The sequence below is a fragment of the Aspergillus piperis genome, assembly GCF_003184755.1.
Source record: "Aspergillus piperis CBS 112811 unplaced genomic scaffold BO85scaffold_14, whole genome shotgun sequence".
Lineage (NCBI taxonomy): Eukaryota > Fungi > Ascomycota > Eurotiomycetes > Eurotiales > Aspergillaceae > Aspergillus > Aspergillus piperis.
This window is the reverse complement of record NW_020291604.1, coordinates 545,261-573,160: the sequence shown is the minus strand read 5'-3', so window position 1 is coordinate 573,160 and position 27,900 is coordinate 545,261. Positions and strand designations below refer to the sequence as shown.

Below are 27,900 nucleotides of genomic sequence, written 5' to 3'. Positions count from 1 at the left end.
GAATAAACTTCCCGACTTTCGATGAGAACTGCATACCACGTACACCATGGAACCTTAGACCCAATGGCTGCCACCAGACCATCCCGTGGTAGGCGAACCAGTGCCGAGGTTGCCGTGCCAACCACGTCTCTTCGTCCATCCATCAACATTATCTAGACCACCTGCATAGATATATCCAGCACCAGCTCACACGCAGGTACACCACACCTACATCTGCAAGTCCGCAGACACCACATACCGAACACAGGCATCACAGCAGGTGCATTCTGACATCTCACTTCCTGTCCTGCAGGAGCGGGAGGAGGAAGAGAAGCACTTGATCGTGTCTTGCCATCACCAGCAGCCGCACCGCACGAGAAGACGAGACCAGAATGGCTCGACTCAACCCATCCAGTCCCACGAAGCCAGCAAAGCTCCAAGAGCGCCGGACACCTCCACGGCAGAGGACTCTCAATCGTACAGCGACCATCAAGCGCGACACCAGAGACAACAAATACCCCACGACAGCAAAGGCCAAGACCGTAGAACAGTGGGCCGCCACCGAGACATGGACAAAGAGCCGGTACTCCGCGACAACGCCAGCGATCGAAGAATCGTCGCAGAGGAAGAATAGTAACAGACTACAACGATCGGGAACTGTTTCCAGTGGGGTATTCGATATCTTCTCGGACAATGGGGATGAGCAGAGTGAAACGGAGGACAGCAGTTTGTCGTCTACTCGGTCTTTGATGTCGAATGAGGGACGCACTGCGGATCCTTTGAAGCTCTCGCAAGTCAATTCTTTGTTGCTTCCATTGTCGCAGCAGTCGCGGAATAATAGACCGCCGCGCAAGTCGGTCGGCTATAACTATGACAAGGAAAATGATCCGATTGATGATGAGGCAGAAGAGGCTGATGAGAGTTCCGGGCTCTCGAGAAACTCGTCTACTGCTTCTAACCGGGCGCCTACGCGTAGTACGAACAGAGAGGTACAGCCACGAGGCAGGTCCAGGACGAGGTATATGGGCTATCGTCGAGAGGAGACGGAGTCGGAGGGCGAAGAAAGCGAAGATGATAATGGCTTTGACTCACTGGATGATTTCATTGTCAGCGACAATGAAGACATCAGCTATCATGAGACGTCCGACGATGAAAGCCTCGAAGAAGAACCAGAAGAGAAACAGCCAACCCCTTCGCCGCCTAGGACTAGAAAGAGACTGCTTAGGGGCAGACGACCCCGTCCAGAAATAGAGCCAGAGACAACACCTCAGGATTCTCCGCGTGAAAGCCTTCACTTGGAACCTTCAGTGCCTGCTACGATAACAATCGAGGTCCCCAAGCTCGAGGCAAAGCCTAAGAGGTTGTTTCAAAGCGAGCTCGAAATATCCGAAAAGTTGAACAAGCTGATGCTGGACAACAAAGACATAGAGCCTAAGCAGGAAGAGGAAAACACTTATGAGTGAGTAGAGATGGAGACCCCCAGCCACCCATATATGTATTAACACCAAGCAGCAGCATCGAAGAAATAGACGCCCCCACCAAGAAGCTCCCATCAAGGAGCAGTGTTAAACTAGAGACGCCCCCATCTAGTCCAACAAAGGGACGCAGTCTACGATCTCCAACCAAGCTGAAGGCCCACATCCCACCAACACCACACCGAGAGAGCGTCGACGCATTCTGGAGCCAGGAAAACACCAACAACTGGATCGACCAGCACTCTCCGTGCAAGATCGACGATCTACTGCGCGAATTCGACGACTCGGACTCGGATGATGAATTCAGTGACAGGGATACTTTGCCCAAGACCGTAACAACGAAGACCACAACCAAGTCCTCAGCAAAAACACCCAGCAAAACAGCTATGAAGAAGGCCGAAGCGGAGCAGAGAAAGCTCGAGCGGGAGCGCGCAAAGGCATTTATAGAGAACAGACAAGCCATGGCTGAGAAATTCTTCAAAGTCCTCGACGACACCGTGACTGACGGCCGACTCTCAAGAATGACCGCGTCGACAGGAGGCGTGATCATCGAATGGAAAAAGCGACTCCAAACGACCGCCGGTCGAGCATCCTGGAAATGTGTTACCCCGTCACCAAAGAAGGGAGGAGACCCGGCCATGCCACCTCAGCATTATGCTACCATCGAACTGGCAGCGAAAGTCGTTGACTGCGAAGAGCGGATTATCAAGACGGTCGCCCACGAGTTCTGTCATTTGGCGAACTACATGATCTCAGGCGTGCATGACAACCCGCACGGCACTAGTTTCAAGGCATGGGCCAGCAAGTGCAAGGAAGCTATGAAGAACCATCCTGTCTACGGTGGGAAAGTCGAGATATCGATCAAGCATGACTACGCCATCGACTATAAGTACGTCTGGCGCTGCGTGCACTGCAACTTGGACTACGGACGTCACTCGAAGAGCATTGACCCCAAGAGACATCGGTGCCGGTGCCAGGGCATCTTGCAACAGATTCAACCCAAGGTGAGGAATGTGTCGCCATTGAAGAAGTCGGTGAACGCGCCAGCCCCAAGCGTCAAGGGACTATTGAATGAGGTGGGCCGCGTGTTGAATGAGACGCAGAGGCAGACGTAATTGGAGATTCCTGTCAAGTGGGGGGACATGGGGATGTTGATCTAGTAGGTATAATATTTGATGTATGTCATGACTGACGGTTGAATGTCTTGTTATTAGCGATCATGTACATACATACAGCTTGTTGTTTCATTTCGTTCTTTTTCTTTTCTCTAGGTGTACAAACAGACCAATCAAGATACATACACCGATTACTGGGTAACCTTTAAATATTTCTGTAGTGGTCCTCTTAGATATTATGTAGAACTATCTATCTAAGTAACAGTACCTAGCACGCACACATAAGAATGGTATCATTCCTCCACCCCCAAAAAACACCACAAGGAAGAAAGAAAGAAAGAGGAAGGGAATCATCCAAACAAATCCCACTCCACAACCACCAACCCATCACCACCAAGCAACCCCTCCACCACCCCCCCAACAACCCCTTCCTCCTCCCTCAACCCCTCCTCATCCCCCCTCCCTTCAAACTCCTTAACAGGCACATTCCCCCAAACCACCAAATCACTCCCCTGCTCCTCCAACCTAACCACCAAAAACGTACATCTCACCGCATCCTTACTACCCTCCTTCCCCAACTCCACCCTCCCCGTATACACCCTCCCCGCCCCAGTCCCCTCCCTCCGGCCCACACTCGTAATGGGCGTGCGGAACCGAATCGTCTCTTTACCGACGGTGTCATTCTCCTGGATGTCCAGGATGTGGTAGAGAATGGCGGCTTTGTCGAGGGTTTCTCTTCTTCCATCTTGGTTTTGAGTAGTGAGGCCGGTGGCGGACGCGGATAATTCGCTGTGCTTGGATAACGTTTCTTGGCTTGTGCTGTCGGGCACGTATTCGTTGATTTCGTAGATTAGGGTTGAGAGGGTTGTCGGGGAGAGGTAGAGTTCTTGGTGGTCGGGGATTTGGCGGAGGTTACTTTTCATTATTTCGTAAGTATTGGGAGCAATGGATGGTTAGGGGTGGGATGGAAAGGGAAGGGGAAGGGAGGAAGGTATGTACCTAGCATCTAGCCAGCCCTTGGGGATGAGGCCTTTAATGGCGCCGCCGTAGAGGGGTTGCGGGGTGTATGTTGGTGGTGGTGAGGTCATGGTGGGACGTTTCTATGATATGAAGAATTGTCGAAGGGATATGTGGTGTGGGTGTGTATGCGATTGCTTTTATGATCAAAGTATATGAATATTTATGAGAGGATAGGAAGGAGGAAAAGAGGTATGTTGTAGATTGTTGGTATGATGGAGGAGAGGAAAAGCTCAGTTGCTGCGCGGAGCGGAACTTTGATTGATGGTGGGGGCGGGGTGTTCGGATGGCCGGCCGAGGAACAACTCTACTTAGTACTACTTATATTTTGGTAGAACTGAAGACATCAAATTTGACATATTGATGAGGAGGTGATAATGGTATTTTAAAGGGGTCTGTCATATGGCTGGAGAGTGTGTATATGTTTTTCATCCCCAATTCTGGTATGCATCCCTGACAGATGGATATATATTTTTCTACCTCCAACCCGAGATAGTACCTGTAGTTCTAAGTATCAACAGCCTCAGTTATTCTACGATGTAAATATAAGCACACTGATTGGGGACACTAGTACGGAATTCGATTAATGCTACCAGGTAAATAAGAGTACTAGGTGCCATAAACTGGTATGGACGGACACAGTATACTTCCATAGTTGGACCTAGGCTCAGCAGTAGTCTCGAGAATGGTTCAATTTGTTGCATCTTCATCTCAAGCTCCTATCATCAACTAATATCTTCATAAAACCACCAGCATCTTATAATTCTGAGAGGAATAACAATCTGACCTGCCAGCAGCAACAACTAATGCAGTAACCAAAGTCTACATATCCAGCAGCTCCTCAATATACTCATCCAGCGCAATCATCCGAAATCGGTTCCCCCATTTCGCCCGGAATTCCTTCCGGCGATAAGCATAGCTCGTCACTTGGCTGAAGCTGACCAGCTCTACGGCCCAGCCCCGACTCAGCGCCCGCTCTACCATCTTCATAAATCCGCCCGAGAATTCGGCTTCCGCCGCGTCTCCCGTGGCTAAAACGATGGTTGCCGGTTCGTCCGTGTCTAGCAAACTTTCGAGAATCTTCAGATGCAGAATTTCGTCAACACCCTGCTCAACCCAGCGCTCCTCTGATGCTTCGTTCGTTTCTGAACCGCTACCAGGGTCGTGAGCGCCAGCTCGAGGATTCTTACGGAACCGCATTTGACGAGGAGTCATATGCTTGACTTTGTGGACCCGGTCGAGAATGTTGGCTTCGTAACCAAGTTGTTCGCCTTCGGTGATGGCTGCAAATCGATCCGAGCCCACCAGGACTCGTTTGGCGGTGGGCCGGCCACGCTCGAGGATTAGAGAGAAGTTTTGAAATGACAAAGGCAATCGACGAATCCGCGTCTTCACCGGGATTTTCCGCGATAGCTTGACCGTATCGTGAAATCCAACCATGATCTGGCCCAGTTAGCACAAACAACACCATTAGTCTTGAATATACATACATTGGACATGTCAACAAAGACATGGATGGGACGGCGGGTGACATCCGTCTTCTTAGAGTTCAAAGGCCGTCCGACTTGGGTTACGGCATCTGCATAGTCGGGGAAGTTCTTCAAAAGCTTAGTCAAGAGACCGATCCTCCGATCAGCCGTAGACCTATATGCAATAGGCTGTACGCGTAGCGTGCCAGTGTTGGAAGGGTTCTTCACAATCTTCGGCGGAGATGCCTCCATCGACTCATCATAGGAGGAAGGCGGCGTCTCATATGGATCAGACATGGCACCCGCCGTGCCGACCTGCGGAGGGACCAGCGACGGAGTGCTTCCACTCTTGAGCAAAGGAGGATCAAAGACGCTAAGGTTGCCATCAGACTCGGCTTCCACAGCGCTCTCAGAGGTGCTAGCCTCATCTACATGCTTGCTTAGTGCAACATCTGATCTATTGGGAGCTCGCTTCCCGGCGGTGGCCTTGGCCTGCAAGTTGCGGGACCTGGAGACAGGTATAGGCTTTGACGGAGTACGGGAAGGCTCCTCATCCAAGCCTGCAGAGTCGACAGGGTCATCCAAAGGTCGTTTGAGGATTTCGATTCGCTTAGGCGATTGTGGCGTAGGGGTAGGCGTGTTTCGCTGAAGTTCACAAGGTTCAACTGGTGGGCGGGAGGCCGAGATGCTAGTACTGCCTAAAAGCTCCCAAAGAGAACCAAAGTCTCCTAGCTTCGGAGGGACCCCCTCACCAGGCCTCACCTCACGCACATCAGCAGAGGAAGCGGAGCCATCGTTGTTGTTTGTCTCCCACGTAGGCCGAACAATTGAGGCGGACTCTGGGTGGCGATAAGGAACCGATGAGCTACCAGTGCCGTAGGTCGGGGTGCGGAGGAGATTGATCACCGGAGTGAAATCCCAATTTGAAGCTGATTCAAACGATGATGGCATTACAAGTATGAGGGCGAAATTGGTGTGCAATGAGGGTGTTGATTGCCCGGCAGCAGCTGGAGCAGTGATTGATTGATAAGGCGAGCGGGGTTGCCTCCAGAGATAATCACAAACCGGCGGGCTCGCAGAGAACGTCAAGCACGAACGGAAAACGGTAGGTCAAAATCGCAAAGAAAAACAGAGCAAATAGATATAGAGCCGATCAACATGGTGGTCCAGCAGACCTAACGAGAGAGCGTGTTGGCGCCAAACGCATTGGAAGGACGAAGAGAGGGAGAGCGTCAGGCAGGACAACAGGCAGTCGGCCTGAAGGGACTCGCCGCGTGGCGGTGAACAGCTGGCCGCTTTCTGCTGGTGGCTACCGCTTGCTGTTTACATTGCACAACAAAGCTATACTATTTGCAGTCTTGCTCAATGTCGGTGTTCGCTTTAACATAGTTCCGAGAACATTCTGGCGCTAACCGCATCGAGCTACATGCGATCATGCAGACGTCATGACTAGGGCCGCCCCCAAAGAGGAAAGTCTGGACCAGATCGGCGAGGTCTGGCGCCATCCGCTTTTTCGACCTTGTAGTTTGTACACAAAACACAGTACACAGGGAATAAACTCAAATATCGTCATGCCCCGATGACGCACATGCAAGATCCGGCGTCCTGATCGAAACCGGGGTACTCCCCTCATGATGACGTTGATTCGCTGGTATCTCTTCCAGGACTGCTTCCCCCCGGTTTCACTGGCTGCATTCACGTTTATCGATGGCGTAGCTATTCACTGCCAGGATAGTCGACGTCATGGAGCAACTTGAGGACTCAGAAACTTATATAAAGACTCCTCTGCACCATCGATGAGTGTCTCTTCCATCAACAATCCAATCATCTACAAATCGCAATATCCAATCCAAAACTCAACTACATCCAACACTTCCAAGTTCTCTTAACAACCACTCAATCAACATGTCTGACGCCGGTCGCAAGGATTTCTCCACTAGTATGTCTCCTGTTCCTGCGTTCAGGCGCGCTCACACCATTTGGCTTGCGTGATACTTACCCGCTTATGCAGAGGCTAAGGAGGAGTTTACTCCTGACTCCGCCAAGTCCACCCAGGACAAGATCAAGGAGACCGTTACCGACACCGGTGATCGCGTCGCTCGCGGCTTCCAGTCCGACAACAGCAAGTCTGGCACGCAGGAGGCTTTCGACAAGACCCAGCGCTCCCACGATAACACTTCCCACGGCGGTGCTTCCGGCTCCATGTCAGTATATCCCTGACCATGTAGTGGTCAATGAGAACATCTTAACTAACAGACTCTGCAGTGGCGACAAGATCAAGGACACCCTTGGTCTGGGTAACAACTAAGTGCACAACACTTCCGAATACAATCGATCGACGAGTCATGACCAATAGCGCTTTCACTGTTCTGTGATGCATGGAATCGGAGAACGATGGGTTGGCGGCTCACGGCAGATTGTCCTTTTCATGATTTTATGAGTTGACGATACCACACCTTGATAGTATCACCTCTCCCTAGCTCAATACTAGTTGAACATTTGATAAACAGAGTCCTACATTATTTGTAGTGTAGAATTTACTTGTCGGCAAGCTTGTCAGACATAGTGTTCCGTTGCTGGGTGAGTAGGTCAAGCTCCTGTTCTAGCTCCTTGTATTGCGCCCGAGCACCAGGGATGTCGCTTGGCAGATCATGGAGCTTCTTTACCCTCTCCACTAGTGTTTCAGTGCTCTCCAGCATCCTGATCACGCTCTGCTCTTCCGCAATAACTTCTTCAAGCGTGGGTCCCTTGATCCTATTTCTCTGTAGCGAGGCAATTCGATCGTGGTATTCGCCAGCTTTGGCGCTGAGCAATTTAGTTTCTCTTGTCCATTCCGCCGTCAGCGCTGGGAGGTTGGCTGGTGTTTCATACACCTCGTTGGTCTTGAGGTCTAAAAGTTGTTCTCGCAGCGTAGCCAGCTCTCTGCCCAAGTATTCGTGTAGTGCCTGTACTCTACTCATCTGCTGCTGCGCATCGAATTCCTCCACCGTAAGTTCAATGATCGATTGGCCCAGGTCTCTCGTACTTGTGCCCAAAGCCCCTAGTACTGCCGTTGTCTCTGCCAGGTCGTCCAGGTTTCGTCTGCCATTGTCGTCAAGATTATGCTCCACCTCATCCAGTATTTCTACCTTCTGCTTTTCCTCATTCTTTTCTCGGGCTTTGAAGCTTTCAACCGCCTGCTCGCGAGCCTGGTGGAGAACGGTGGCTTCCTCATCCGCAGTATCATTGGCAGCGGCCAATGCTAGGAGGGTGCGCAGTGTATCTTCATTTCGCTCGAAGCTGGGAACTGGATTCGGTGCGTACTGACGACTGAGCCATGCATTGACATAGGCCCAATCTTTGGCCTGAATGGCCGCTTGGCGCGCTTTTGCGGGGGAGAGGAGGGGGCTATCCATGGCAATCGAGCGTGATGTTAGAAATTAGCTGGGATAGGCAAGGGTTGAATAGCCATGTAAAGGCCTAACAATCAAATATCTTGATATTTTTTCAAGGATGCGGGTTGAGGAAAGGATTAGGTTCAAAGGTTGATTCAGGTACAGGGACGGATCAACAACCCGGCCGGGGAAAGCGCTGCGCCGAATCCCGCCTCCGCTTCCATCCCGCGGGACACTCGTAGTGACCATCCCAGCTAGACAGCTCGACTAGGCCAACAGTCCCACGATGGCGAGCTATTTCCCTCCCAATGGAGTCATCTCCAGCCATGGCTCTACTCGAGCATCATCGCCAGCTTCCTCCCCGCTTTCGCCCCCCGTACATCAGCGATCCAATGCCTTGTCCAACCGACTGACAAGTGTACTTTCGGCCTCCTATGCGGACTCGGACATTCGCGATGCGCTGGAGACACTCAGCCTCAGGGGGATACACAATACGGCAGAAGTTCGGAGACAACTACGCTTGGACGTTCAGAAGGAGGTCGTCGACAGCAATGCCGAGATTGTGCGGGATTTCGGTCTGGTTGCGGAGGTGAGATGCGCCGATGCTGAGAGATCCAATGGATGCTAACTTAGCCTGCTGCGCAGCAATTGAAACGGATAGGAACTGTGATTACCAACCTGAATCAGACTTGCGATGAGATGCGCAAACATATTGTCTCTGCCAGACAGGAAACAGCACCAGTGCTCGAGGAAGCGTCGGCCTTGATGAAACAGAAGAAAGAGGCAGAGACCAAACAGGAGCTGCTGGAAGCTTTCACCCAACATTTCATCGTCCCCGATGAGGATCTGCTGATCCTGACACATGCCGAGGAGCCTATTGATGACCATTTCTTCGAAGTCCTCGCCAGAGTCAAGCAAGTCTACCGGGACTGCGAAGCACTCCTCGGGGGTGAGAACGAGCGACTGGGTCTGGAACTCATGGAGAAGAGCTCTAGAAGCCTCAACTCCGCCTACCAGAAACTCTACAGGTGGATACAGAAGGAGTTCAGATCCCTCAACCTTGAAGATCCTCGCATCAGCAGCTCTATCAGACGTGTTCTGCGAGTGCTGGCGGAGCGGCCAAGCTTGTTCCACAGCTGCCTGGATTTCTTCGCAGAGGCGCGAGACTACGTGCTCTCTGATGCCTTCCACTATGCCCTTACCGATGCCGTCTCTGGCACGACGGGTGACACCAACGTGAAGCCAATCGAGTTCTCCGCCCACGACCCCTTGCGGTACATCGGAGACATGCTGGCCTGGGTGCATTCTACCACCGTCTCCGAACGAGAGGCACTCGAGGCCCTCTTCGTCGCCGACGGCGAAGAGCTCGCCAAAGGCATTCAAGCTGGGCTAAGCAGCGAACCCTGGTCCCGTATCGACAAAGACAAAGAAGTATCATTCGACGGCCAAAAGGCTCTCAGCGACCTAGTCAACCGAGACCTCATTGGCGTCTCCCGGGCCCTGCGCCAGCGCGTCGAGCTAGTCATCCAAGGCCACGACGACCCCGTCACCTGCTACAAGGTAGTCAACCTACTATCCTTCTACCAAACGACCTTCAGCAAACTCCTCGGCCCGCAATCCAATCTGGCTGAGCTCCTTGAAACCCTCGAAAAGTTCACCTTCAACCACTTCGAAACCCTTATGCACGACGAAGTCAACAACATCTCAACAGACCCCTCGGCCCTCACACCCCCGGCGGACCTCTCCGCACCACAGTTCCTCCAAGACGCCCTAGAAGTCCTCACCTCCCTAATGAAAACCCACGAGGCCTCCTACGGCGCCGACCCCATCCCCACTCCCGGCCCCAAACCCACCTTCTCCTCACCACCACCCCAGGATACCACCACCACCAGCACCGAAAACAAATTCACCCCGGTCCTCCACTCCGCCCTGGAACCCTTCCTCGACCTCGCCAAATCCTCCGCTGCCGATCTCCCCTCCCACACCACTCAAACCATCTACCTAACCAACATCCACCTCACCGTCCGCACAACCATATCCCCCTACCCCTTCGCCAGCACCACTCACCTCTCCCCAATCCAAACTGCCCTCTCAACCCTCCGCACAGATCTCCTCGAAATCCAACACCGCTACCTCCTCACATCCTCAGGTCTCCAGACCCTCCTCACAGCCTTAGAGCCCTTCTCCCCTCAACAACCACCCTCAGACCAAGAGCAGAAGTCTTTGTCGAAACCAAACATCTCAGATATCCTCACCCTCCCGGCCTTCCAGCCACAGGCGCTTGTGGATATCAGTCAGCAATTGGATGACTTCCTCCCGTCTGCGTTGATGGATGCCACAGAGAACTTGAAGCGCGTGGCGAGCGCGACGTTCGTGAAGAGCGTTACGGAGGATGCGGTCGAGGCGTTCTGTAGGGACTTTGAGTTTGTGGAGGGGATGGTTATTGCGGCGGATAATGAGGCGCGTGGAGGTGTGGTGGATGGGGATGAGAGTGAGGAGGGAGAGGAGGAGAAGGGAGGTTTGAGGAAGTTGTTCCCTAGGACGACTGGGGAAATTAGGGTGTTGTTGAGTTGATTTAGCTTCTTTCTTAATGTAGTGGTTAATAGGGGGTGGGTTGTTGTGTTTGGGTTTGTGGATTGAATGTATATATAGTGCGGATTGTGCTTGATAGCATTTGCTTCTTAGTTATATAGTATGTAAACTTTGAATCGTTTATATTGTACTATATGCTATTTCATCTTTAGTTGATGTATGTAGTGAGTAAGTAGATGGCTAGATCTACGCCTGACGAATCATAATACCATACGGATCACGATCCTTCTCACTAACATCCACTACGCACTCCGCATCCTCAAACACCTCCTTCAGCTCCGCACCAGCAGCACCAGCAGCACCACCCTCCAAACCCTCCTTCCTCTTCGCCTCCCACTCCTCCTTCACCGCACCCGCCAACTTCTCCCTCATCACCGCACGCAGATACCCACGCTCCGTATTCGAATGCGCCAGCGCAACCACAACCGACCCACGCTCCACCGCCGCCAACGCCTCATGGTGACTCAACTCACCCGTGAAAAGCAAATCAGGGATCTTCCCGCCCGTGCCCTTCAACAAAATACTCGATCCGGAGCCGGGACATACACCCACAGTGCGGATCTTGATGTCCTCGACCGAGGAGGTCTGCGGAATAGCGATGGGAATACCGCCGGGGTATCCGACGCCCTGGGCGATGCGGTCCACGACGGCAGTGAGAGGCTGGGGCTCGTCGAAGGTGACGATGCGGCCCATGCCGGCTGAGTCCATGCCTTCGGGGACTGGGGGCGGAGAGGGGATGATTGTGTTGCGGACGTGGGGGACGGGAGTCGCGGGGGATGCGGGCTGGGGGTCGGGGAAGGTGGCGTGGGAGTAGTGTGTTGAGGAGGATTTCTGGATGGTGGGTTTTCTGCTGGTGGTTGGGGCGATGGCGCCGGTGACGATGTCGCAGAGCCAGTCGGCCATGCCGCCGGGGGTGGCGTCGATGGCTGTGTGCGGGGAGTAGACGCTGATGCCTTCTTGGGCGAGACGGAGGAGGGATGATTGTTGGGGGTCGTTGAAGGTGATGGATTTGAGGCCGCGGAAGATGATAGGGTCTGGATATGTTAGTTGTGTTAGTCGGTGATGGTGTGTAGGTGTTGCATTGCGTACGGTAGGCTACGACTACGGAGTCGCGACGGGCAATTGCTTCGTCTGCAACTGCTTTGGTGAGGTCAATTGCTAGGAGGACGGAGTTTTTCTGTCGGCGGGTGTGGTCGAAGGGGGCTTCGAGAAGGACTGGGATGTAGAGTTAATGGGGGGTATAAGACTGGTAGTAAAGGGATGGGGGAGCTTACGGCCGGTGTTGTCCCAGCTCTTATCTGCCAATGACTCGGGGTAGCTGTTGCATTGAACGAATTAGCAATTTTGGAACTCAATTGATCAATGTAGGTGGACGGAAAGCATACAGCTTCCTCATGGAGCTCACCACTGCCTGCGTAAATGGCGATGAGGTGGGGTATGAAGCAGACATTGTGGAATATAGGCGGGCGGATTGGCGACGAAGAGAGTTCATAGACAATGCTGTTGTAGTCTGCGGTATGCGGTGATCAGGTGCAGTGCTGGGATGTCAGCTGGCCAGCGCAAAAGTTGAGCTAGAAAATACCCCGCGAATGTAAAAGCAGATGAAGCTTTAGAAGAAGCGATGGAAGCCGAGGAGAAGCTGGCGCCACAGCTGCCCTAGTCCAGACTGGGGCTAGTACCCACCAGCCACAACGGCAGCTGACCAATCCGTTTCTTACGGTACGGTACGGGAGGAAGGAGAAAGAGGATCAATTCCAGCATGAAGGAATTCCGTCATCCTACATCGGAAGAAGCATCACCGCGCTGCCCACCCTTCTGACTCAAATCGCTCTTAAACGACTCTCGGTCGCCATCACCTTAATATAATTTAATACCTTTGTCTATTCAAGTACCTTATACTCCTTCGAAGTCGCCGCCCGGCTCGCTTGATGTACTCCCGCACCACTACCCTGTTGAGCAGAAGCTGCCGGTATCTTCTCCGCACCCCCGTCCATCACAAATCGCCGTTCTCGATTTCCGCGCGCTCCTTTGCGGCAGTCAACGCAGCCATGGCCGATACTTCGGGCGTTACGGCCGAGTCGCTGAAGACCAAATTGATCGATCAGTTGCAGGCGCAGCATGTTGAGATCGAAGACTTGTCGGGTATGAGAGCGCCTGCTGATTAATTTCATCTCCATGGGGGAATGAATGCTACAACTATATGATTCCAAGACCGGATGTTGACGATAATGTTGTCTACAGGTGGTTGCGGACAGGCTTTCCAGGCCGTCATTGTCTCCCCTCAGTTCGAGAAGAAGACCATGCTTGCTCGCCATCGCCTGGTGAATTCGGCCCTCAAGGCCGAGATCGCTGCCATCCACGCCTGGACGCCCAAGTGCTACACTCCCGAGCAGTGGCAGGCGCTGCACCAGGGCTAACTCTGTTGTGAAGACGGAGGTTAGAGGATTAGGGACTGGATATATCCTGGGGATTGACATGCCCTTGAGGGCATGCCGTCGGGCGTTGGGTTATTCGACATCATGGCTTTGCGCTGCCAGTTATGACTTATGCTTCGCTGGCTGTGGTTCTGAAAATAGAGTTCTATCGCAATAAATATTATGATATATTGTCATGTGAAGAGCCTAAGTATATAATTTTTTTTATATGCTAATTCTCTGGGCTGGTTTAGGCCAAGACCTTCTCGGCCGCAGAGACTACATAATCCGTTAGTAACAAACAATTTATATGCTGGTTTTTGGGACCATACCGTCAAGACCAATGTTGTCGGGCTCCACGAAAGCCTCCTTGACCTTGCCGTTCTCGACAAGCAGGGCGTAACGCTTGCTGCGGTTGTTTCCAAAGATGGAAGCGCTGTCGAAGGTCACATCCAGGGCCTCGGAGAACTTGCCACTGGGGTCACCCAAGAAGCGGATCTATCATGTAGCGTTAGTACACGGCACCGGGTGTTTTCTCGTACAACCAGGTTATAAGATCACTTACGCCGCTCTTGCCCTCGGGGTCAAGGGAGGTAGCCCATGCCTTGGTGCTGTTGTCGGGTTAACCATGATACGCTCGATTAACGGATGACACCGTACGTGACCCGTAACTTACACGAAAGGGTCGTTGACTGCAACAACGAAGACCTGACCGGCCTCCTTCAGCTTGGGGTGGTTGATGAACCCAGGAACGTGGGTGGCAGAGCAGGCGGGGCCTAATTTCCGCCGAGGTGGAACGGTTAGCAATTTATTACCAGGGGATATCTGTAATAACAGCGACCACGCCTATCCTAGGCCGGGCCGACGATATCGGCACGAAGAATACATACTGAAGGCAGCAGGAACACCGACGATGACGCCCTTGCCCTTGAGCTCCTTGGCGAGGTTCACCTTGTTGCCGGGCGAGTTCTCAACCAGGACATCAAGGTCGGGGATGGCGTCTCCCTTCTGAACAAAAGCGGGTGCCGTGCTGTGGAAAAGGGCCCTCTGGGACAAGGTGCGAGGGACACCGGCGGTAAGACGACGAGCAGCAAACATGATGGCTACAGGGAGGAATGGATGATAATTTGACAAGGAATGTGTTTGGTGTGAGAGATTGAATATTCCGTTTGAGGGGGGGGGTTGCCACAGGAAGTTAAAATGAGAAATGAGCGATATGGGGAGGTGGAAGGGAGGAAGAAGGTGGGAGCTGGATGGAAGTTGATTATTGTTGTTCCTGAGCTGGTGGAGCTTCCTCAGCTTTCTCCAGAAATAACAAACATTAATTTAAATTGCTCCCGTTCGGGAGGTCGGAACATTAAACATTGCGATGATTTCGTCATGGTCGCTTGTCGGCTGCAGCGCCCGGACGGTCGACTGGAGAACGTGGGGACTTGCTAAGGAGGAAGAGGAAGATATACTAGGACTTTTCAACAATCCTTGATGTTCGAATGGGTTGATTGAAACAGCCAACTGCCCTCTGCAGATAAAGCCACACAATAGTGCGGTTGTGAACAGAATTCCGGGACCTCTTGCTGGTTTCAAAACAATCATCCACGTGAAAAAGGGCGATAACGCCATATTTTAGGGCCCACTTATGTATGTCTACATATCATCACTTCAGATTCGCCTCCCCCGGCCGGCATGTGGGAAGTAGTACCAGACACAAGGCCGCGATGAAGAGGGGGTTGGACATCGAATCAATCATACCGTGCGGACATCGACTCCGGCAAGATCTCATGGACCAGTCTCGATCGCTGCCTCAGAATCTCTGACAGCCTTTGTTCCCGCCGACTGACGGACACCAACCCTGCATTGTCTGTCTCTGAACTGCAAGGGTTCGTTTGCAGCATTCAAGTGGCTTTGGACCGGGGGGGTTTGAGTCTGGACTCTCAGCAGCACCTCCCCCATCTAGAACCTTGGCTGATACTTGATCTTATTCATGGGCTGGCTGGATGAGCGTGATAAGATGAGCATGAGAGAAGAAGACAGGAGTCGGATTAACCAGTAAATTAGTTGGGCACTTACTTACATAGTTTGTCTCGCATAATATTAATAGTACCAGCTTCCTTAGAACTAGTACATGATGTTCGGGAGGTGGCGTCTCCATGATCCATACTACTCCATAGCTCCTTGTGCTAAATTAAGAGCCCATCCGATCTCTCTATCACATCTTATGGCTCAATGAAGAAGACTGGAATTAGAATATGGCTATTTCATGGCCTGTCTCTGTTCTTTCTTTGTCATCTCGTTCTATACTTTTACACCTGATGACCTGTTAGTTAGTTGTAATCATCTCTGGATCCTCGTATCGTCGGCTAACCCGCGAGAGGGGATCTGCAACTGTTGCCGAAATTGAGGGACCCCCTGAGAAGGGAAGCCATCTGTAGTAGTAGAGGAAAAGATGGCCCAGCAGAGCAAAGTCGTGCACTGAAGGCATACATACATACTGTATGTAAGTAATGATGCAGTTGATTTGATTCTCTGGAACCCCACCTCGTACAAACCCGCTGGCTACCGCGGGGTCCGAGAGGAATGAACGAAGGCAAAAAATAACAAGGATGATGGGCTGAGAGATAAACATCAAAACGGTCATTGCTTCCGTCCACCCCTCCCTCCGTATACCACGACACGGCCGTTCGGGTTGTTGATCGCTGCGCAGAATTCAAGGCCCCTCCACCTGAGGCAGCCTATCTCCATAGCTTCCCCCCCATCCTTTTCGTGCATCATTCTGCATCCATCAGGCGCACTGACAGCAGTCTTTGGACCGGTAGTTCCGCCAGAAGAAATGGTGGATACTGATCACTCAGTCACACTTGCTTTGTTGCCTTCCTTACTTGGTGCCTTGTGCGTTTGTTTTTGGGTAATGGATATTCCCTTTCTGTATTTTTATTATTACTTAATTAGTTTTCTTCGTAGGCCAGAATTCTTCATTTACCCATTTATTTTGTTTTCCTTTTCTTCTCTCTCTCTACCGTTTCTTCTTCGCCTTATACTTTGTATGTATGCTGGGAAAGTTAAAAAGGAGGGGAGCATAATTCTTGGTGAACGATATTGAGTTGTCAGTCCCTATTAGTTAGTTAGACCCGGGGGCTCTAAGATTTAGTTCCCAGTGTTAGTGTTTCGTTGGCTTAGCATTAAGAATTCTACCCCTCCTATGGATCTCCTTGCGTTGAGGTCATCCCCCCAGAATTAGAGACAAGTGCTGCATAAAAAAACAGCCTCAAGATACCCGTCAAACGGAGAATTTCAAATTGCTAGAATGCTTGGAGGACAAGTAGATACTAGAGAAATTGCACATCTCTCGAAAGTCAAGTAAGATTAACCGGAAGGGGTAAAGGGACGGAGAAGTGACAACCCAACGGGTGGGTTGGAGGTTGTGGCTAGTGACCACGTACTCGGGGGGGAAACCGGAAAACCCACTTGGGGCAATTGGAGATGCGTCGATAATAATCAATACCACTACTACCACTGCTACTTCATACATTTGACTACTGTAGATACTACAAGAAGAAACTTTGCTGGGCTGGGTGAACGTGAACCTGATTGCCAAATGAGAGTGAGCCATGGAAAGCAAATCACAGAACCACCTTTACCCACACGCCTGCCTTTTTCTTATCCACCCCCAACTCAGCCAGCAGCGCAGCAGCAGCAGCAGCAGCAGACAGACACACAGACACACAGACAGACAGACTGACAAGACAAGAGAGGGGGGAGAAGAAAAGCCCCTCGGTGTTTCTCTCTCTCTGCTACCTAACCTAACTACCGACCGTTGACTGATGATTTAGTATTTTATTTTGATTGAATGATATTTGATTTGATTAGTATTTTCTTATTCTCTTTTTCTTTTTCCCCTTCTTATTTCTTTTTCATCTTCCCCTCTTCAAGGAAAAAAAGGGCAACAAGACCAAGACTGAAAATAATAAATCCCAAAAAAATATCAGGCTCCACCAAAAGGAGGGACTGGAACTAAACCCGAACGGCATTGACTAATTAATCCCCATTCCTCCTACTTCCTCACTAACACTAAGGCTCACCACCACCATCTCTCGACCACGACTACTACCTTACGCTCGTCTTTTTCTTTCTTTCCCTCCATTCCTCTTCTTTTCTTTCGTCCTCTTCTTTTTCCTGTCTGATCACTATTCTATTTCTCTCTCTCTCCAGTCTTCTTCTTTTCCCTTTTCCTTTGCCACCCGACATTTAATTTGACGACTGGCTGGTTTTTCTTCTTTCCCGTCCCTCCGCCCGTTTCTCGCCTTGCGACTTGTTGAGCCTGTTGCTTGTTCGATCGGTCGCGACCCATCTAGCCCACGATGGACGGTGGCCAGACCTCGACCAGCACCGCCCCCGCGGGCAACTCCAGCGATTTTGTAAGTGTCGCCCTCGATAGCGACCGTCGTGAACCTCATGACCGCTATTATTTTATATGCGATTATACTTCAGTTTGCTAACATGATGGTTAGGTACGAAAACTCTACAAGTGAGTTGTTCCCCTTTTACTACTTTTCCTCTGTACCTTGCCTGCGCTTCATCACTCCGGTTTCTCGTCCGCCGGGTTTTCCAACCTCAACCCCCCCAGGCTTTCGCTGTCCGGTTGTCGCTGCGCCCTAGTAGAATCCAGCGATGTTCTGCAGTATCCCGGCATTGATCATGCGTGCTAATCCTCATCGCAAAGGATGCTCGAAGACCCATCGTACGCGGAAATCGTGCGGTGGGGTGACGAAGGAGACAGTTTTGTGGTCTTGGAGGTATGGCGCTCTTCGCATCTCCCACCCTGTCTGCCTTTCCTGCGGTCGCAATCATCGAGGCTGACCTAGAAATCTATTCAGTGCGAAAAATTCACCAAGACCATCCTTCCGAAGCACTTCAAACACAGCAACTTTGCCAGTTTCGTGCGACAGCTGAACAAGTACGACTTCCACAAAGTGAGACAGAACAACGAGGAAAACGGACAGTCACCGTACGGACAGAATGTAAGCAACCTGCGCTTAGTGGCAGTCGGTGCGATAGGTTCTAATTGTACTTGCTCTTCAGGCCTGGGAGTTCAAACACCCTGAGTTCAGAGCGAACAGCAAAGAATCCCTCGATAACATCCGACGGAAGGCCCCGGCTCCGCGCAAACAGGCCCAGAGCACCGAAGACTCGGTCCCAACACAACAAATAGATTTGCTGAACCAGCAAATTGTGGCTCAACAACAACAGATTCATCAATTACATGAGCGACACACACGACTCAGCGTCGATCACCAGTTGATGATGCAGGAAGTTATGAGGGTGCAGAAGACCATCCTTAACCATGAAAATGTTATCCACCAGGTGATGACTTACCTGCTCTCCGTTGATGCCCGCCAGCGGCGCGACAGCAAAGCGGCTGCTGTGCCTTTCCAAGCCCAGGGTCAAGCCGGTTCGACCCTGAGCCCTTCACAGGGCGCATCCATGGACGACGAGCCCTCGTCACCCTTGCAGCATGCCTCGAAGCTCCTGAATGATATGAACGCAGAGATTCAATTCAATCTAGGGGGCCTAGAGTCCATGGGCGAGCCACCGAAAACTACCGCCGTGGTCCCTACACCTGCTCTGGAGACTGCTCCCCGGAATGGTGTCGCGCGGCCCTCTGCTGCTGACGCCAGTGCGAATACTGCTATGGTCTATTCCAAGATGAACGGAGAGATCGAGCCCGTCGTCTACCCGGTGGGCGCCACCAACGGAATCGATCCTATGTACAGTGAACATGTCAACAACGTCCCGTATCCCATGCCTCCCAAACAAGAGATCGACGAATCTCGACGGCAATTCCCCGACAACCGGAAAAAGAGCGCAAATGTCGATCCCGGTTGGGTGCGCAGCCCCCATATTCTGCTCGTGGAGGATGATGCGACATGCCGTCAAATTGGTGGCAAATTCCTATACTCCTTCTCGTGCCTGATTGATACCGCGGTATGTCACTTTTTTCAAAGACTCGGAAATCTCTCGACTGACATAGCTTCAGTTTGACGGCCTGGAAGCGGTGAACAAGATCCAGGATGGTTCTAAATATGATCTCATTCTCATGGACATTATCATGCCCAATTTGGATGGTGTTTCTGCTTGCCACCTTATTCGCCAATTCGACAGGACCCCCATTATCGCCATGACATCTAACATTCGCAGTGACGATATCCAGCTCTACTTCCAGCATGGTATGTTCGCCACCCCCTGGGCTCCTTAGCACAGCCACTCTTGGGTCGCTATGTTAGTGACTAACAGCATTAATAGGAATGGATGACGTCCTTCCAAAGCCCTTCACAAGAAAGAGCCTTCTTGATATGCTTGAGAAACACTTGGTTCACCTAAAAACGATGCCGCCGGGCATAGAGGCTCCCCAATCGGCAGCAGCCGTTACGATGGCCGCGCAAAGCTCGGCCGCCCAGTCAGTCAAGGAGGACAGCTCTCCTGGGCAATCGCCAGCAACATCGATGACTGCTTGGCAATCACCGGGCCAATTTCCAGGCATGACTGCCGTGGCTCCTAACGTTCCGCAAGTCCAAGGCCAATATATACCCGCCGCCCCTGCTGCGGCTGCATATGCCGTAGATCAAAACGGAGTTCAGTATCCCGCACCCGCGGTGGCCCTTGCTACTACGGCGCCTGCGGCCGTCAGGCCGCAACCACCTCGACGACAGCTTTCGGAAATGTCGAGTGCCACCGAAAACCCCAATATGGCCAAACGGCCGCGCATGTACGCTCATCAAGCGCAGCCAATGGTTAACCCCATGCAAGCTGCGCGAACGGGCTAGATCGAGGGTTCTTCCATCTCTCCCCTCTTTTCTCGCCCTACACTAGATGAACAATGACCTTTTCCCAATTCCCTTTGACACCCGCCTTCCGCATCTCTCACCTCACTCCCGCTACGCCTCTCCACCTTACGATTTCCGTTGTTCTTCTCGTGATGAAGTCTTAGCCGTACGATACTGTTGTCTCAGGGAGTTGTACTGCTTCTGTGTTATTTTCCCGACGTTGCTCGATATATCCCGGTGTTGGAGGCGCGTGTTATTTACTTGCATAGGTTGCGAATCATTTTGCGGCAAACTGTTGCGTTGTTTTCGTTTCTACTGGCTGGATGGCCGATGCAGTCGAAAAAACTGGTACTCGGGGTATGGCATCCAGATACCTTGGTTTTGGCAGCAGGACCTTGGGCTGGCAGCATGTAGTGTCTATTGTACGCGTCATATGGACTTGCTATTCTTCTTGTTGGGGCGCTTTGTAACCAGTCTCCGTTGTTACGTGGAAGGTCAATTTGCTGTGGGTCAAATAGTTAGCTAAGCATATGATGCTCAACAGCAGGGTTGTTGGGTCAGGAGGTAGGAATCTATAGAGCCAAATTCAAAATCTATTATTAACTCCCATCATTTCCAACCACATAGATACTATTTAACGTTCAGCATATCCAGGTCTAGTAACAGAGTGCAAAAAAGGCAATATGACGTTGCAGGCGCCCACCACTTTTTCCACCCTAGCCCCGGAGGTCGAAATGGTGGCCACCCACCAGTTGAGCGGAGGGGAGAGCATCATCATCACCACCCTCGTCATCATACGACCCAGCGAACCGATCTGCCCACCCGATCCCTCCAAGCAGGCTGCACTTCCGATCTGGTGTTCATCAGCTTTCTCCACGATAGATAAGGTTCTAGACCGTCGGTCCCTGAACAAGGGATATTCCTTCGAGTCCATGAGGGCCCAGGCCTTCGATGGTGTTCTGGACTCTGAAACCCCCGGCACTCGCTGAGCCACTGTGGCTGTACCCCTTCTTGCAGCAACGGTTATTTAATCACGTGAAATATACATCACGTGCAATGTGACCAGGGGGAGAGCAGCCGAGGTGAGGTGGGGGGTGTTTGTGAGTAGGAGTAGGAGACAAACAAGACAAACGGGCCGCCAGGTGGGATGAAGAAGAAAGCGTGACTCTGACTACCTCCGCCCGACGGCGCCGGGCTTGGCGGAGATTTTGCGAGTTGAACGCGCCCTGGGCGAACCTATTCATTGTTGCTGTCGGATTGTGCCGATTGTTCTAGGTGAACTTTTTGCGCCTGCCATAATTTTCCCACAATACCCTGTTACTGCTATTTCCTATTTCTTGGACCTACGCCGTATCTGAGTCCCTTTGTGATTTGAGGTGGGGGAATTTCGAGAATTTACTCATCGGTCGATCTACATACCGTTCCTGATGTGAGTGCGCAATTGTGTGCCCTCAGCGCTCTTTGATGGAGGTGATGTGGACCTGGATTGTTCTGACTTGCTGACGCTTTTGGTGTGTAGATGGGCCCGAAACAAAAAGGTGGTGCGGCGAAGAGGGGAAATGCCACGGAGGAGGTAGAGGAGACATTGCAGGCTGTTGTATGTTATTTACATATCGCAGAGGGGAGGTTGATGGTTTGCGGTCCTGGACTAATGGCGCCGTGTGGCTTTAGGTGCTTGCAGATACTTTCGAGACGAGGTTCGAGCCGTTCACACTTGAGAAGCCTAGGGTATGTGTGGTTGTGCTGCTGCGTTGACTGTATGCATCGATGGTGGGGTATTTTGAAGGCTGACGCAGAGTGATTGATTCTAGTGTCTCTTGCCGCTTGCGAACACTCCCTTGATTGATTATACGCTCGAGTTCCTTGCCAATGCCGGTGTGGAGGATGTCTTCCTGTACGGCGGAGCGCACTCCGATCAGCTGGAGAAATACATCAAGTACGTGCGGGCTTATACAGGATATGCTGGAGATATGTTATTGTGGTTGCCGGGCTGACAAGGAGGATTTCGCACAGTGCGTCCAAATGGAGGGCGCCGTCGTCGCCTTTCAAGCAGCTGACGTTCCTCAAGTCGACGTCGACGTCGGTTGGAGATGTCATGCGTGATCTTGATGGCAAGCATCTCATCACGGGCGACTTCATCGTTGTCAGCGGTGATGTTATCAGCAACCTGCCTATCGAAGGCGCGCTAACTAAGCACCGTGCTCGCCGTGAAGCGGACAAGAACGCCATCATGACCATGATCTTGAGAGAGGCTGGCCGGAACCACAGAACTAAATCCTCGTCTGTGTCACCTGTTTTCGTTATCGACCCCACTAAGGACCGTTGCCTACACTACGAGGAGATCGACCATCATTCCCCCGAGTCTTCTCGCCTGAACATCGACGCGGAACTCATTACGACACACCAGGAGATTGACCTGCGCCAGGATCTGATCGACTGTAACATCGATATCTGCACACCCGATGTGCTGAGTCTCTGGTCCGACAGTTTCGATTACCAGACGCCCCGCAAGCAGTTCTTGTACGGTGTGCTGAAGGACTACGAGTTGAACGGAAAGACAATCCACACACACATTGTTAAGGACCACTACGCTGCCCGGGTCCGGAATCTGAAGGCGTACGACGCTGTCAGCAAGGATGTCATTTCGCGGTGGGCGTACCCTCTGTGCCCCGACACCAACCTGCTTCGCGGCCACAACTACGAGCTTCGGAAGGGAAGCCTGTACCAAGAGCAGGGTGTGACTCTGGCCCGCTCGTGCGTGATCGGTCGGCGCACGGTCATCGGCCAGGGCACCAGCATTGGAGACAAGACGACGGTCAAGAACACTGTTCTCGGACGCGACTGCAAGATCGGCAAGAACGTCACGCTGGATGGTGCTTATATCTGGGATGGCGCTGTCATCGGCGATGGAACGACTGTCAACCAAGCCATTGTTGCTGACCGGGCAGTGGTGGGCAAGAACTGCACCATTGAGCCGGGCTCTCTGATTTCATTTGGTGTCGAGATCGCCGATGGTGTCAAGGTTAGCGACGGAAGACGCATAACGACAGCCTACCGGGAGGAGGACGATGAGGTGCCGGCCAGTGAGCCCGAGGTTGTTGGAGAAGGCGGCAAGGGATATGAGTACGTTCCTTATGATGACGATGAGGACGAAGATGAGACGGCCAGCAATGCTTCGTCCGGTTTGAGTAAGTGCATTCTGCGGCTCCATTTTTTTATCTGATTGGCTAACATTACTTTCACAGTTTACAATATGGCGAACCTGTCTCTCTCTACAGAGTCTATCTCAACGCTTTCCTCCGAGATCTCAGAATTCGGCCGGTCTCGTTCGGGTAGTTTCAGTACTACAATGTCCGACGACGAGGACCAGGACCACTTTGTCCACGATGCCGCGGCGAGTGTCTACGACAGCTTGCGGGATGGCGTCACATCCGACGTGGTACAACTGGAGCTGGTCAGTCTGCGTATGACGGCGAATGCTTCCGACCACCAGGTCCGACGAGCCGTGGTTTCGGCGTTCATGAAGCGCATCCAGCAATTGATGGACGGCGGCAAGGGAGCGAGCGAGGCCATCCGGGAGATCTTTGGCAAGTACAAGGAGATTGTGGAGCGGTCACTGTTCGATCGCGACAGCGACGAGAAGCCCGATCAAGTGGACTTGCTGGTGCTCCTGCAGCAGGATCTGGCGCACCGCAGCCGTGGTGACACGGTCATGCTGTTCACGGCCAAGGAGCTGTACGACCTGGAGATCGTGGAGGAAGAAGCTTATGAGCAGTGGTGGGCCGATGAGCGGTCGAGCAGCACGGAGGAGATGCGGCAAGTGCGCAGCCAGTCGCAGCAGTTTGTGGACTGGTTGGCCAATGCGGAAGAAGAGGAGAGCAGCGAGGAGGAAGAGAGTGATGAAGATGATGAGTAGATGATATAGACCATAGCCTAGAACACTAGCAGGATTGTCCAAAAAATTCAATGACCAAAAGAAAGAAAAAATTACTCCATTCACACTATTGCAGCATACCCATACCCAGCATGAATGTTAGCTGCAGCTGATGAAGCGTTGAATTGTTGCTTGTGCTTTTCAGTGCCTTCATTTGGTTGCCTAATATCACAGGTATCAACCAGGCAGTCACGGGTATTGCCCAAAGAAGCAAGTTAGATTGCCAGGTGAATGAATCAGTGACGATGGAATTGTTTGTTGGCGATCGCCTGGTTCTTGCCTTGCTTCAGCCAGCACCATTCCAATAATAACTTCAAGATTTGTTCTATTTGTTGCTTCTAGAGACGACTTGGATCCTCCCAGGTGGATAGACGACAGTACACACATCATCTTCACTATTGTTTATCATAGCACCCCTGCGATTGCTCACTAGTACTTGACTCGGTAGTCGGTTAGTTAGTTAAGTTACATGTCACATTGACTAAGAGGCGTGAGGGGAAAGGGGGGAAGAAGAAGACCAGCTGGTGTCTTCCCAAGGTACTACCGTACTAGTCTATCTAGCTATCTTTCTCTTCGATGTGCACGGCTCTATCTGCCTTTACCTGTTCCTCGAACTGTCCCCCCACAGTTTGGCTCTTTTGGTGGAGTTCATCCCCCTCTACTTCGAACTTGGGCCTCCTGCTGCAGTTTGACCCTGCCAAGTCCCTAACATTGGAGCCGCGATCGAGCATAATAAAGGGATACATCATTCCCTTTTTTTTCCCTTTTTTTCTCTTCGCCCAGGATAAATCCTCGAAATAGGGGATCCCAGTACTGAGAAGATATTTTCGGATCGGAATCCACCTTTTTATTTATTTTTTTTTTTCTTTCTTTTCTGATAATCCCCTTTTAATCGAATTCACTGTTGCAGTTCTATCGAATCCAGAAACTGAAAAGAAAAAAACGGACCCCACACCAGAATCCCTCCCGTGACGTCCGCCCGGTTGTTAGTGACACAACCCGCCCCTCCCTTTTGCCCAAGCAGTTGATTGAACATCATTAAGCTCTCTCTCCACGCAACGATCGGCTGAGGGCTAGTGCTGCCCTGTTCCCCCTCGTTCCTACTACCACTACCCTGTTTTCTTCTTCCTTATTGTCATCAGGGTATTTCCGTATTTCCCCCTTTTTTCATATCATCAAAGTTCCTGCTATTTCCGGTAGGCTGCGGGCTGTGTGTTGTCTCGAGAAAAAGAGGTCTCGACATCCCATCTCGAGGCCTACCTTTTTTTCGCGTCAGCACATAATACCGGCTTGCCACGGGCAGAAACGCTTTCACCACGCCTCCCCTCACGAGAAAGAGGAAGGCGGCCGCGGCGACGCTTGTAGATAACGAACCCAAAACAGCCGCCACCAAGGCTTCCGTCGCCCTTTCGCCTGCCGCCACCGCAACCTCCTCTTCGGCCCAATCCTCCCGCAAAAAGCAGAAGCCCGCGGTTCAGGACCCTGACTCCGATTATACCCTAGCGACTCCTGGTAGCTTTTCGGTTCCTGTGCGATCGAAGGAGGAGAAGGAGGAGGAGGATATCGATACTCCGGCGTCTACCAGCATGGAGTCGGATGAGGACTTCATGAGTGTCGGGTCGAGCCCGGATGATTTCCTGGATACCCAAGGAAGTGATGTCGAGAGTCTTGGGGAAGGTTAGTGATCGGGTTGACTACATATTCTTGGTTATATGGTCATGCTGACGATATCCCTCTTGCTTACTGTACAGACTTCGGTGACGATTTCGACGGCGGATTCTCGAAAGATAAGGATATCATCGCGACGAAACGAAAGCCTTATGAGGTTGAGTTTACTGTTCTGAGCCCGGAGGACATCGATCGAGAACAGAACTTGCAGATTAACGAGGTCTCCTCGATCCTTGGATTGCCCCCAGAGTCGTCGGCTATTCTGCTGCGATATGGACGATGGAACCGGGAGAAGTTGATCGAGTCATACATGGATCATCCCGAGAAGACGCTGGAGGAGGCAGGCCTCGGCACCAACTTTGATGGAACGCCAAAGACTGAAGTGATACCAGGGTTCGTGTGCGACATCTGCTGCGAGGACGGGGACGACCTTGAGACATATGCCATGCGTTGCGGGCACCGCTTCTGTGTGGATTGCTATCGCCATTATCTGAGACAGAAGATTCGGGAGGAGGGTGAAGCAGCGAGGATAGAATGCCCGAGTGATAGCTGCAATATGATTGTGGACTCGAAGTCATTAGGTCTTCTGGTGACAAACGATCTGAAGGAGAGGTGAGAATTGCAGCATGCCCTTTACTTGCCCTGTTACTGATGCTTTTTCCAGATACCACGCGCTTCTTACACGAACATACGTCGATGATAAAGACAACCTCAAATGGTGCCCGGCGCCCAACTGTGAATACGCGGTTGACTGCCCTATAAAGCAGCGTGATCTTCGTCGTGTCGTACCCACTGTACAGTGCGACTGTAGGCACTATTTCTGCTTTGGGTGCACATTAAATGACCACCAGCCAGCACCCTGCACGCTGGTGAAAATGTGGCTCAAGAAGTGCGAAGATGATTCCGAGACGGCGAACTGGATCTCTGCCAACACCAAGGAGTGTCCCCGATGCCACTCAACGATCGAAAAGAATGGTGGATGCAACCACATGACGTGTCGCAAGTGCAAGCACGAATTCTGCTGGATGTGCATGGGACTGTGGTCTGAACACGGCACTAGCTGGTATAACTGCAACCGCTACGAGGAGAAATCTGGATCAGATGCCCGAAGTGCGCAGGCGCGATCCCGGGCGTCGCTGGAGCGATATCTCCACTACTATAACCGCTATGCCAACCATGAACAGTCCGCCAAGCTGGACAAAGATTTGTATCTTAAAACGGAGAAGAAGATGACGAGCCTGCAGTCGCAGTCTGGACTCTCATGGATCGAGGTGCAGTTCCTCGATACCGCATCGCAGGCACTACAGCAATGTCGCCAAACGCTGAAGTGGACGTATGCCTTTGCCTACTACCTCGCCCGCAACAATTTGACGGAGATCTTCGAGGATAACCAGAAGGATCTGGAAATGGCGGTGGAAAGCCTGAGTGAAATGTTCGAAAAGCCCGTACCGGAACTGGCGAACTTGAAGGTCGACATCTTGGACAAGACGGCGTACTGTAACAAGCGCCGGGTGATCCTCCTCAGCGATACTGCAGAGAACTTGAAAAACGGTATGTCCCTTATGATTTCACGAGACGTTTCTGTATACTGACATGTAATTTCCAGGGGAATGGTCCTTCAACGTGGAATGGTAGACTACAGTATATAGAATGATCGAACTTACATCCTGTTGAGGCGCCACCCTCCCCCACTACTTCCTCAGCCGGTGGACGAGCTTCACGACGTGCATGACGACAGCGCATATGGTTTCTATCTATCTAAACAACTCTCTCTCTCTCTCTCACTCCGGCGTCCCTGATGTTTTCCTGGATGGTTCGTTATTCGTATGTATCAACTACTTCTGGGCGATTTCTGTGCTGTACTTGTCATATATTTCTTCTTCCACATTTTTCTTCGAAACATATTAGTCATGGGACTAGTACTATCCGAGATTGACATTTCCATATTCAACGCCTCGAAGAGGGGAGGGATGTATTTGAGAGGCATGCACATGACGTGAACAGACTTGAGTCGGGTGGGTAGGTGTCTAAAATTGACAAGTTGT

The 27,900-nt window shown here is 51.7% G+C and overlaps 13 protein-coding genes across 13 annotated transcripts; 8 read left to right on the top strand and 5 right to left on the bottom strand.

Annotated features, from left to right (window-relative positions):
• Window positions 1-264: 264 nt before the first annotated feature.
• BO85DRAFT_68834 (SprT family zinc-dependent metalloprotease) lies at window positions 265-2,703 on the top strand. The gene is made up of 2 exons (XM_025665593.1): window positions 265-1,438; window positions 1,495-2,703. The coding sequence occupies exons 1-2, from the start codon at window positions 372-374 to the stop codon at window positions 2,567-2,569; spliced, it is 2,142 nt and encodes a 713-aa protein (XP_025513812.1). The 5' UTR covers window positions 265-371; the 3' UTR covers window positions 2,570-2,703.
• A 216-nt stretch (window positions 2,704-2,919) lies between these two features.
• Window positions 2,920-3,821, bottom strand: mog1 (Ran GTPase-binding protein MOG1; the record flags this gene model as incomplete). The annotated part of the gene is made up of 2 exons (XM_025665214.1): window positions 3,569-3,821; window positions 2,920-3,484 (listed from the first exon to the last, which is right to left on the bottom strand). Exons 1-2 carry the CDS (start codon window positions 3,655-3,657, stop codon window positions 2,920-2,922), a joined length of 654 nt encoding a protein of 217 aa, XP_025513811.1. The 5' UTR covers window positions 3,658-3,821.
• Window positions 3,822-4,148: 327 nt separating this feature from the next.
• On the bottom strand, window positions 4,149-6,296 carry BO85DRAFT_401111 (NYN domain-containing protein). Its single transcript, XM_025657149.1, has 2 exons — window positions 5,077-6,296; window positions 4,149-5,029 (listed from the first exon to the last, which is right to left on the bottom strand). Exons 1-2 carry the CDS (start codon window positions 6,004-6,006, stop codon window positions 4,409-4,411), a joined length of 1,551 nt encoding a protein of 516 aa, XP_025513810.1. The 5' UTR covers window positions 6,007-6,296; the 3' UTR covers window positions 4,149-4,408.
• A 301-nt stretch (window positions 6,297-6,597) lies between these two features.
• BO85DRAFT_451135 (heat shock 9/12 family protein) lies at window positions 6,598-7,562 on the top strand. The gene is made up of 3 exons (XM_025660520.1): window positions 6,598-6,994; window positions 7,067-7,259; window positions 7,321-7,562. The coding sequence occupies exons 1-3, from the start codon at window positions 6,961-6,963 to the stop codon at window positions 7,361-7,363; spliced, it is 270 nt and encodes an 89-aa protein (XP_025513809.1). The 5' UTR covers window positions 6,598-6,960; the 3' UTR covers window positions 7,364-7,562.
• A 30-nt stretch (window positions 7,563-7,592) lies between these two features.
• Window positions 7,593-8,450, bottom strand: BO85DRAFT_489879 (uncharacterized protein; the record flags this gene model as incomplete). The annotated part of the gene is made up of 1 exon (XM_025663631.1): window positions 7,593-8,450. The coding sequence occupies one exon, from the start codon at window positions 8,448-8,450 to the stop codon at window positions 7,593-7,595; it is 858 nt and encodes a 285-aa protein (XP_025513808.1).
• A 221-nt stretch (window positions 8,451-8,671) lies between these two features.
• cog6 (Golgi transport complex subunit COG6) lies at window positions 8,672-11,153 on the top strand. Its single transcript, XM_025658053.1, has 2 exons — window positions 8,672-9,018; window positions 9,075-11,153. The coding sequence occupies exons 1-2, from the start codon at window positions 8,716-8,718 to the stop codon at window positions 11,001-11,003; spliced, it is 2,232 nt and encodes a 743-aa protein (XP_025513807.1). The 5' UTR covers window positions 8,672-8,715; the 3' UTR covers window positions 11,004-11,153.
• On the bottom strand, window positions 11,114-12,624 carry BO85DRAFT_424729 (Nif3-like dinuclear metal center hexameric protein). The gene is made up of 4 exons (XM_025658052.1): window positions 12,407-12,624; window positions 12,296-12,339; window positions 12,111-12,236; window positions 11,114-12,055 (listed from the first exon to the last, which is right to left on the bottom strand). Exons 1-4 carry the CDS (start codon window positions 12,511-12,513, stop codon window positions 11,208-11,210), a joined length of 1,125 nt encoding a protein of 374 aa, XP_025513806.1. The 5' UTR covers window positions 12,514-12,624; the 3' UTR covers window positions 11,114-11,207.
• A 178-nt stretch (window positions 12,625-12,802) lies between these two features.
• BO85DRAFT_401099 (bola domain protein) lies at window positions 12,803-13,751 on the top strand. Its single transcript, XM_025657148.1, has 2 exons — window positions 12,803-13,163; window positions 13,263-13,751. Exons 1-2 carry the CDS (start codon window positions 12,950-12,952, stop codon window positions 13,436-13,438), a joined length of 390 nt encoding a protein of 129 aa, XP_025513805.1. The 5' UTR covers window positions 12,803-12,949; the 3' UTR covers window positions 13,439-13,751.
• On the bottom strand, window positions 13,600-14,997 carry BO85DRAFT_451130 (peroxiredoxin family protein). The gene is made up of 5 exons (XM_025660519.1): window positions 14,326-14,997; window positions 14,112-14,211; window positions 14,001-14,046; window positions 13,768-13,933; window positions 13,600-13,714 (listed from the first exon to the last, which is right to left on the bottom strand). Exons 1-5 carry the CDS (start codon window positions 14,531-14,533, stop codon window positions 13,686-13,688), a joined length of 549 nt encoding a protein of 182 aa, XP_025513804.1. The 5' UTR covers window positions 14,534-14,997; the 3' UTR covers window positions 13,600-13,685.
• Window positions 14,998-16,166: 1,169 nt separating this feature from the next.
• Window positions 16,167-16,621, top strand: BO85DRAFT_68690 (uncharacterized protein). Its single transcript, XM_025665592.1, has one exon. It carries the CDS (start codon window positions 16,263-16,265, stop codon window positions 16,530-16,532), a length of 270 nt encoding a protein of 89 aa, XP_025513803.1. The 5' UTR covers window positions 16,167-16,262; the 3' UTR covers window positions 16,533-16,621.
• A 1,169-nt stretch (window positions 16,622-17,790) lies between these two features.
• skn7 (putative stress response transcription factor SrrA/Skn7) lies at window positions 17,791-20,253 on the top strand (the record flags this gene model as incomplete). The annotated part of the gene is made up of 7 exons (XM_025661750.1): window positions 17,791-17,847; window positions 17,941-17,957; window positions 18,153-18,225; window positions 18,307-18,450; window positions 18,512-19,414; window positions 19,467-19,656; window positions 19,733-20,253. The coding sequence occupies 7 exons, from the start codon at window positions 17,791-17,793 to the stop codon at window positions 20,251-20,253; spliced, it is 1,905 nt and encodes a 634-aa protein (XP_025513802.1).
• Window positions 20,254-21,384: 1,131 nt separating this feature from the next.
• BO85DRAFT_424718 (translation initiation factor eIF2B catalytic subunit epsilon) lies at window positions 21,385-24,259 on the top strand. Its single transcript, XM_025658051.1, has 6 exons — window positions 21,385-21,682; window positions 21,773-21,850; window positions 21,925-21,981; window positions 22,065-22,189; window positions 22,267-23,441; window positions 23,499-24,259. Exons 2-6 carry the CDS (start codon window positions 21,773-21,775, stop codon window positions 24,167-24,169), a joined length of 2,106 nt encoding a protein of 701 aa, XP_025513801.1. The 5' UTR covers window positions 21,385-21,682; the 3' UTR covers window positions 24,170-24,259.
• Window positions 24,260-25,476: 1,217 nt separating this feature from the next.
• On the top strand, window positions 25,477-27,490 carry BO85DRAFT_376046 (RING finger protein; the record flags this gene model as incomplete). The annotated part of the gene is made up of 4 exons (XM_025656205.1): window positions 25,477-25,864; window positions 25,939-26,467; window positions 26,520-27,406; window positions 27,462-27,490. Coding segments are annotated over 4 exons (1,833 nt in total), but the record flags the coding sequence as incomplete, so codon positions are not given.
• Between the last annotated feature and the right edge of the window lie 410 nt (window positions 27,491-27,900).

What these genes read in the sequence shown, in the direction of transcription:
- BO85DRAFT_451135 (XM_025660520.1), top strand. Translation starts at nt 6,961, where the DNA reads ATGTCTGACGCCGGTCGCAAGGATTTCTCCACTA. An exon ending in TCGCAAGGATTTCTCCACTA is followed by an intron (nt 6,995 to 7,066) that starts GTATGTCTCCTG and finishes CCGCTTATGCAG; the next exon opens with AGGCTAAGGAGGAGTTTACT. An exon ending in GGCGGTGCTTCCGGCTCCAT is followed by an intron (nt 7,260 to 7,320) that starts GTCAGTATATCC and finishes CAGACTCTGCAG; the next exon opens with TGGCGACAAGATCAAGGACA.
- BO85DRAFT_424729 (XM_025658052.1), bottom strand. Translation starts at nt 12,513, where the DNA reads ATGAACTCTCTTCGTCGCCAATCCGCCCGCCTATATTCCACAATGTCT. An exon ending in GTGAGCTCCATGAGGAAGCT is followed by an intron (nt 12,340 to 12,406) that starts GTATGCTTTCCG and finishes TCAATGCAACAG; the next exon opens with CTACCCCGAGTCATTGGCAG. An exon ending in GAGCTGGGACAACACCGGCC is followed by an intron (nt 12,237 to 12,295) that starts GTAAGCTCCCCC and finishes TCTACATCCCAG; the next exon opens with TCCTTCTCGAAGCCCCCTTC.
- BO85DRAFT_451130 (XM_025660519.1), bottom strand. Translation starts at nt 14,533, where the DNA reads ATGTTTGCTGCTCGTCGTCTTACCGCCGGTGTCCCTCGCACCTTGTCC. An exon ending in CGGTGTTCCTGCTGCCTTCA is followed by an intron (nt 14,212 to 14,325) that starts GTATGTATTCTT and finishes GGCGGAAATTAG; the next exon opens with GCCCCGCCTGCTCTGCCACC. An exon ending in ACCCCGAGGGCAAGAGCGGC is followed by an intron (nt 13,934 to 14,000) that starts GTAAGTGATCTT and finishes GCTACATGATAG; the next exon opens with ATCCGCTTCTTGGGTGACCC.
- BO85DRAFT_424718 (XM_025658051.1), top strand. Translation starts at nt 21,773, where the DNA reads ATGGGCCCGAAACAAAAAGGTGGTGCGGCGAAGAGGGGAAATGCCACG. An exon ending in CAGCTGGAGAAATACATCAA is followed by an intron (nt 22,190 to 22,266) that starts GTACGTGCGGGC and finishes GATTTCGCACAG; the next exon opens with TGCGTCCAAATGGAGGGCGC. An exon ending in CAATGCTTCGTCCGGTTTGA is followed by an intron (nt 23,442 to 23,498) that starts GTAAGTGCATTC and finishes TTACTTTCACAG; the next exon opens with TTTACAATATGGCGAACCTG.
- BO85DRAFT_68834 (XM_025665593.1), top strand. Translation starts at nt 372, where the DNA reads ATGGCTCGACTCAACCCATCCAGTCCCACGAAGCCAGCAAAGCTCCAA. An exon ending in GAAGAGGAAAACACTTATGA is followed by an intron (nt 1,439 to 1,494) that starts GTGAGTAGAGAT and finishes ACCAAGCAGCAG; the next exon opens with CATCGAAGAAATAGACGCCC.
- BO85DRAFT_68690 (XM_025665592.1), top strand. Translation starts at nt 16,263, where the DNA reads ATGGTGGATACTGATCACTCAGTCACACTTGCTTTGTTGCCTTCCTTA.
- BO85DRAFT_401111 (XM_025657149.1), bottom strand. Translation starts at nt 6,006, where the DNA reads ATGCCATCATCGTTTGAATCAGCTTCAAATTGGGATTTCACTCCGGTG. An exon ending in TCTTTGTTGACATGTCCAAT is followed by an intron (nt 5,030 to 5,076) that starts GTATGTATATTC and finishes TAACTGGGCCAG; the next exon opens with ATCATGGTTGGATTTCACGA.
- BO85DRAFT_401099 (XM_025657148.1), top strand. Translation starts at nt 12,950, where the DNA reads ATGTACTCCCGCACCACTACCCTGTTGAGCAGAAGCTGCCGGTATCTT. An exon ending in TGAGATCGAAGACTTGTCGG is followed by an intron (nt 13,164 to 13,262) that starts GTATGAGAGCGC and finishes TGTTGTCTACAG; the next exon opens with GTGGTTGCGGACAGGCTTTC.
- cog6 (XM_025658053.1), top strand. Translation starts at nt 8,716, where the DNA reads ATGGCGAGCTATTTCCCTCCCAATGGAGTCATCTCCAGCCATGGCTCT. An exon ending in ATTTCGGTCTGGTTGCGGAG is followed by an intron (nt 9,019 to 9,074) that starts GTGAGATGCGCC and finishes CCTGCTGCGCAG; the next exon opens with CAATTGAAACGGATAGGAAC.